Below are 7555 nucleotides of genomic sequence, written 5' to 3'. Positions count from 1 at the left end.
TTAGGGTTCAAATTTATGTTATTCTTGTGGGTAGCCTGGTCACATAATGCGTTTTTTCCCAATGAGAGATGTGGGTAACAAGAAACCGCCAACGAGATCTGTAACAACTTCATCATCATCAACATGCCCTCATGAACAAGGCATGTAGCCACCGGTAGGTAGGGGTAGAGGTAGAGGTAGAGCGTCTACCTCGGGTAGACAATAAAACTGCATCTATGCATGATCGGGAAGAAAAAATCTAGAGTAATCATCGAATGTGGTCACAGGTATACTATCCATTTTCTTCGTAATGTATATGCTTTGATAGACCCAAGTTCTACCATGTCGTACATTTCTCTATTTGTTGCTAGTAAATGTGGTAAAGAGCCTGAATTGTAACATCAACCATTTGAAGTATCTATGCCCATAGGTGAGACTGAGATAGTTAGACAGGTATATCGAGGGTGCGATGTGGTGATTCATGATTGTCATACCTTAGCTAATTTGAATGAATTAGACATGATGGAATTTGACGTCATTAGGGGGATGGACTGGTTGGCTTCGTGCTATGCCAACGTGGATTGTTGGGCGAAAGTTGTTCACTTTAATTTTCTAAGAGAATCCGTTATTGAATGGAAGGTTGATGTTGCAGCGCCAAGAGGGAAGTTTATTTCTTACTTTAAGGCTCGGAAGATGATTGTGAAAGGGTGTATCTATCACCTGGTGCAAGTGTGGGATGCAGATGCAAAGCCTCCCACCCTCCGATCGGTCCCAGATGTTAGTGAATTTCCCGAAGTGTTCCCTTATGAGCTCCCAAGTATCCCATATGAGAGAGAGATCGAGTTTGATATCGATGTGCCACCCGATACACAAGTGATATCTATTTCTTCATATAGGACGACTCATGTTGAGTTAAAGGAATTGAAAGCTAAACTAAAGGATCTTTTGGAAAAGAGCTTTATCTGACCCAGTACTTCCCCGTGGGGAGCTCCAGTGCTATTTGTTCAGAAGAAAGACGGTTCGTTGAGGATCTATATCGATTATCGATAGCTGAACAAGGTAATCATTAAGAACAAATATTTTTGTTTGATCAATTGTAAGGGGCTAAATATTTTTCAAAGATTGATATGATATCTGGGTATCATCTGTTGAGAATTAAGGAAGAAGATCTTCCTAAGACAGCCGTTCGGACCAGATATGGGCATTACAAATTTCTCGTTATGTCTTTTGGCCTAACCAACGCACCATCGACTTTTATGGATCTAATGAATCGAGTATTAAGGCCATATTTTGTGATTTTTGTGATCGTTTTCATATATGATATTCTAGTGTATTCTCGATCTGAAGTAGAGCATGCAACGCATTTGCGAAAGGTTCTACGCACACTTTGGGATCACAAGTTGTACGCCAAGTTTTCCAAGTGCGATTTCTGGCTGAACTCAGTGGCTTTTTTTGGGCATATTGTATCGGACGAGGGTATAAAAGTTGATGGTCAAAAGGTTGAAGCAGTTAAGAATCGGCCAAGGCCCACAACTCCTATCTAGGTGCACAATTTCTTGGGCTTAGCCGGTTACTACTAAAGGTTTATGAAACATTTCTCATCTATAGCGGCTCCGTTAACAAGGTTGACGCATAATGCATAAATATTTTGGTGGACTGATGATTGTGAGAAGAGCTTCCAAGAGTTAAAGGACAATTTAATCTCGGTGTCAGTGCTAACTCTTCCCGAAGGACCAGAGGGGTACGTTATATATTGTGATGCATCTAGAGTGGGATTGGGCAGTGTTTTAATGCAGCATGGGAGAGTGGTTGCCTATGCTTTGAGACAACTAAGGAAGAATGAGAAGAATTACCTCACTCATGACTTGGAGCTAGCAACCGTTATATTTTCCTTAAAGATATGGCGTCACCATATGTATGGTGTCTATGTTGACATATTCACAGATCACAAGAGCTTGCAGTACATATTCAAGCAAAAAGAATTAAAATTAAGGCGGTGGAGATGGCTTGAATTGTTAAAAGATTACGATGTTGATATTTTGTACCACCCCGGGAAGGCAAACGTTGTGGCTGGTGCATTAAGTTAGAAGCCCATGGGCACCCTACGACGTATGGAAGATTATAAGTTAGAGATGACTAAATATTTGTACCGGTTGGCTAACTTAAGTGTACGATTTCTCGATACCGGTAACGGAGGAGCCATAGTTTGAAATATTGTTGAATCCTCGCATGTAGCCTAAGTAAAAGCACGACAATATGATGATCTAGTTTTGGTAAATCTATGGGAAAGCATTCCCTTTCCGAAAAAGCCAGCGTTCGAGCTATCCGAGGACGGGGTCCTTAGATATAAGGACCGGTTATGTGTACCCGATGTTGGGGGACTCCGAGAGCAGATCATGGAGGAGGTTCACCAATATCGGTACTCTATTCATCCGGAAACAACCAAGATGTATCATGATCTTCGACAGCTGTACTGGTGGAATGGCATGAAGAGGAACGTTGTTGAATATGTCGCTCAATGTCCAAATTGGCAACAAGTTAAGATTGAACACCAGAAACTGGGAGGATTACTACGGAGTATGGAAATTCCAACCAGGAAATGAGAGATGATCAATATTGATTTTGTTACCAGGTTACCACGATCACGCCAAAGATTTGATTCCATATGGGTTATCATGGATAGACTCACTAAGTCATCTCAATTTCTACCAGTTAAGACTACCTTCTCGATAGAAGAATATCCTAAGCTATACATCAAAGAAATAGTTTGACTCCATGGGGTTCCGACTTTCATCGTATCGGACAAAGGTGCCAAGTTTACAGCTAATTTCTGGAGATCATTCCAAAGAGGATTGGGCTCGAGGTTCAAACTTAGCACGACTTTTCATCCACAAATAGATGGTCAAGTTTAACGTACCATTTAGATGCTCGAGGACAATTGCGATCATGTGTTTTGGACTTCAAGGAAAATTGGGAGGATCATCTGCCATTCATTGAATTTGGTTACAACAATAACTACCATGCTAGCATTTAGATGGCACCATATAAAGCACTATACAGATGAGAGTGGAGATCTCCTATGGCTGGTTCGAAATTGGTGAAGCAATGTTATTGGGTCTTGATTTGGTACAACAGGCTGTGGAAAAAGTGAAAATGATTCGGATTCGATTATTGCCACTCAAAGTAAGAAAAAATCTTATTCGGATAACCGATGATGAGATTTAGAGTTCGTCGTAGGAGATTGGGTATTCTTAAAGGTGTCGCCTATGAAGGACGTGATGAGATTTTGCAAGAGAGGCAAACTAAGTCCCCGGTATATTGGACCATATCGAATTATCCAAAAAATTGGTCAAGTGACTTATAAGCTTGAGTTGCCCCCAGAATTGGAAGTAGTGCATCCGGTATTCTACATGTCAATGCTTCGGAAGTACTTGAGCGATCCATCTCGTATTATCCCTGTTATCTTACGAAGAAGTTCCGGTGGCTATCCTAGATCATCAAGTTCGCAAGCTATAAACCAAAGACGTAGATTCGGTTAAAGTATTTTGGAGAAACAATAATAAATAAGAAATGACCTGGGAATCTAAAGAAGATATGAAATTCAAGTACCCCCATTTGTTCCCTGCTACAGGAAGCAGCAATGAAACTACTATGACTGGCATAACTCACAATGACTAAAGAAGTTTGTAAGGAATGACTATAACTCAACATTCAAGGATGAATGTTCGGGGGGGGGGAGGAGATGTTACACCCCCACACTATTTTTCCCCCACGTGTGAAGTCGATGATTTACGAGGTTTAAGTACAACCACCCTGATGGTGACACGTTAATGGGCAAAAGGCGACTGCATGCAACCAGATTTCTCCAATTGTCCTACCGGGCACAACAACCGGTGCGGGGTAACCCATTTTGCATGTGGGGTGGCGGAATTTTCTAAGCTTGATATGGTATAAAGGGTAGAATAGTTCTTTCTCTTTCATTTTTAGGAAGTGTCACCCACTCTAAATTCATTCAAATGCTCTCCAACCCCCCTTTATAATTCCATACAACCTAAGGCTAAATCAAAGGTAAATTTAGCATGATTTAGCGTGAAGAAGCTTTAATCATCGCTATAATATTCATTGCCTTGATGTGTTGATTCTGGAGACTCATTAGAGGCAAAGTTATTCACCACAGGAGTGTAGCTAGTTCTTCAATAAGGTATGTAGGAAAACTTTCTTTTCTGGCATGACTTGGTGTAAACGTCTTTATCTTTGAAGGATTTCTATGTTGTAAGCTTGGTTTGTTCTAGGATCTTCTCAGAAATGCTGCTTCTGTTCTAATATAATATATTCTCACCGTTAACGTTACGTTTCTATCAGTTGAAATGTTTTTAGATAGTATTTTGAAGTAATAAAGTATGATTCATTCTACGTTGATCTTGGTATTTCCTTGAAGTTAACCTTGCATTACACTTATATATATATATATATATATATATATATACACTTTACCTTACCGAGCCATGCTATAGTCGACCTGGTACGTCACCTATTGTGAAACCACTAAATCAGTTGGGTATGATGAAGCATGATGTGAGATATTACCAAGCCCTTATTTGGCCGGGTACGATAATGTGAGGTTGTCGAGTCCTGTTGTGGCCGACTACACCGAGTCCTGTTGAGGCCGAGTTCTGTCGAGACCTCCATAGGCCGTGTATGATCGAGTCCTCTATGTGACCAGGTATGGAGCGATGTGTGATGATATGTCCCAAAGAGTGGCTGAATATATATATATATATATATATATGATGATCATTGCATGGCCCCAATGAGTGGTTTGACTTTTACAAAATCTTGCATACATTCACGATTCATGGTTATAATAGTGTACGCCCCGGTAGCTTGTCTTCGGTATTCGGGTTATATATGTGTATTTCTATCTCTTATGTTACGCCCTTGATTTACGTACGTTATCATCTTACATACTCAATAATTCGTTTGTACTGACGCCCCTTTCTTTGGGTGTTGTGTTCATGCCCATAGGTACGGATAGACCTGGTGACATCCCTCCCCACTAGGTTGTTTGTTCCAGCTATTGGTCGTTGTACTCCACTCCTTCAGAGTAGCTGTTCAGAAGTTAATAAGTACCGAAGTGTATGTTCTGGTTATTTTGGGTATGGTGGGGCCATGTCCCTACCAAGTTATATGTCTGCATATGTCCTTTGGCACTTTTAGAGGCTTGCAGACTAGTGTTAAGATATGTGTAAATGATGGTTGTAATTCTGATGGCAACATATGTATTTGTATGTGTAAATGAATTACAGCTAAGGTCTCTTCCATTGTCACCTGTATTCACTTGAATATCAATTTGGAGGCCTTATTGGCCTAGTTCACAAGATGTAAAGATGTTGGTTCGCACGTGCTTCGTGTGTCGGTCGCACCTCCCAAGGTTAGGGTATAAAAAGCTCGCCATGCATCTTGATCCCTACTAAGAGGGAGAGGGTGGGGAGATTCACAGATGGCCTTACTTATGGTATCAGGCTACAGATGGCCATAGAGACTGAGGATGATATATAATTTACTCGGGTTATCGTGGTGTTCAACCAAGAAGAAGTATCAATTTGAAGTAAATTTGGAAGGGACTTAGAGAAATAAGACAGCGTGGTAGTAGGTTGGATCAGCACAGTAATGGATATAATCGGTTCTTTGGGTACTTATGATGTGGCTAGTCTCTACAGGTGTTTCGTGGCAATGCTCTTGGGTTTTGGCGACCTGCGTGGCTGGGTTGAGTTAGAGAAATTCGGTTCTGATAGCTTGGTTATGTGCAAATGGGTTCGAAGAGTTCTCAATGGTTTTTACCAAGGTTCGAGGGGTATTTTTCCTGCTGGTGTGAGGAGCATGTGGTGTATAGTGAATTTCTCCTGGATGAAATCAAATGGAAGGTCCTTGGCTAATTGAGTATGTAGTTAATTGTGACTCGGAGTGGACTATGAAGTTCTCGTAGTTTTCTTATGATGGCATGGTATATGCGGTGTGTTGTGTGGGATTGAGATTTACGTGAGTGGGGTCACAGTTCTGTTTTGGAAGGGAAGGTCATAAAATCCCGTAGGCAGCATGGATGGATTCAGATGACTAGCTAAATGATATTACTGTTTGGTATGGCTTGATGAAAGTATACATTTCACAAGGGGCAATGTGTTTTGATTTATGGATACTTCACTAGTACTGTGGCACTCTTCTGGTTGATCGACTGCTGATATTCAAATTTTGCTATGTGGAACGGAAGAATTTCAGAAGTATTCCTCATAGGATAATCGTGTATGAGGGATGTGTTAGACATTCTGGCGGTGGAGTTGGGATCAGATGTGGTGATTCGTGTGTTCTATGAATTTGGAAATAGCGAGTTCTCAGGAGTAGACTGTTTCATGGTTGTAGACTGCGAAGTCATGGCCGAAGCTAGCCAGTATGTGTTATGATTCAGTCAATTGTAGGCTTTCAGAGGTTCATTTATCTATTTGTGGGTGCCCGGAGTTGATTTGGGGGTCCATTGGTAGTCCCAATTAGGATGTGTATTCTACACCGAGTTGGATTGGTTGGCTCCATAATGCTATTGTTGAGGGATGTGTCATTCAGTTGTTGCTGAGCTTATTCGTGTTCTGGAATTTTCTGTGAGTTACTCTTATATGCTAAGAGGAGTTGTGATTCGTTGGTTTTAGGCACACATGGTGCGGTTCTATTGTGGTCTTATAGCATAATTTAAGCCAGTTGAGCAGTTGGGTATTGCATGATTGAGGGCGTATTGGTTATGTTCTTTCAATTTTTGTGTGGCATTGTGTCATCTGCTTCTCCATGGTTATGGTAATGCACTTTGGGTACTTGATATCTAATTTCGCATGGCTATTGATTTTGAGTAGGGTGGCTCGAGGTATATGATATGGATCAGTGTTTGGATGGAGTCGCGCATTGCAGTGGAGTTATGTTGAGGTATAATCCCTTGTGTTAGATTTGTGTGTTTTGGTCCTACGATGTGTGATGGGTTCTTAGCATTGCGTTGTGGTGGTACCCATTGAGCTTGTGGGACGGTTCTCTTGATTGAGTCATTTTCGTGATTGGATATATTTGGATTGTTGTTTATTGGTGCATAGATTGCACGGTTTGTGGCTCTGAGTAGTATGGGTGTTGCGTGTCAGTAGAGTTGTTGGTATCCGATAAGATGGAGTCGTTGGATCTAGGATAAGTGCTATCGGATTTGATTGCAGTATATTTGGAAAGATAATATCGGAAGTCGGCTTAGGAATTGGCTATAGTTCTTGTTGAAGGAGAGGGAGCTCCAGGCTTGTTGATTTGATGAATGATTATGAGTTTCTGTGTGTTCTTTCATTATCGGCGGTGTACGAAGGTTTTAGAATGAGGTTTTGTTAGGTATGAGGTTTATTACCGGGATTGGGTTGTTCTGAGCAGTTACTGTGATCAGAGATTTTGCTATGGGTATTTGAGTTAGATGGTATATCCTGTGATTGTAGCTTGGGTGATGGTTGCGGTTTGGTACAGTTTGTTCAGACTTATGCAGTGTGTAGGTTGCGAGATTCAGATC

The 7555-nt window shown here is 41.1% G+C and overlaps 1 protein-coding gene across 1 annotated transcript; it reads left to right on the top strand.

The window, feature by feature from the left end:
• The first annotated feature begins 498 nt into the window (after nucleotides 1–498).
• On the top strand, nucleotides 499–945 carry LOC142173443 (uncharacterized). The gene has a single exon (XM_075239033.1). The coding sequence runs from the start codon at nucleotides 499–501 to the stop codon at nucleotides 943–945; it is 447 nt and encodes a 148-aa protein (XP_075095134.1).
• Nucleotides 946–7555: the final 6610 nt, after the last annotated feature.

This window comes from Nicotiana tabacum, chromosome 19, assembly GCF_000715075.1.
Source record: "Nicotiana tabacum cultivar K326 chromosome 19, ASM71507v2, whole genome shotgun sequence".
Lineage (NCBI taxonomy): Eukaryota > Viridiplantae > Streptophyta > Magnoliopsida > Solanales > Solanaceae > Nicotiana > Nicotiana tabacum.
This window is presented reverse-complemented; position numbering and strand designations above follow the sequence as displayed.

What these genes read in the sequence shown, in the direction of transcription:
- LOC142173443 (XM_075239033.1), top strand. Translation starts at nt 499, where the DNA reads ATGATGGAATTTGACGTCATTAGGGGGATGGACTGGTTGGCTTCGTGC.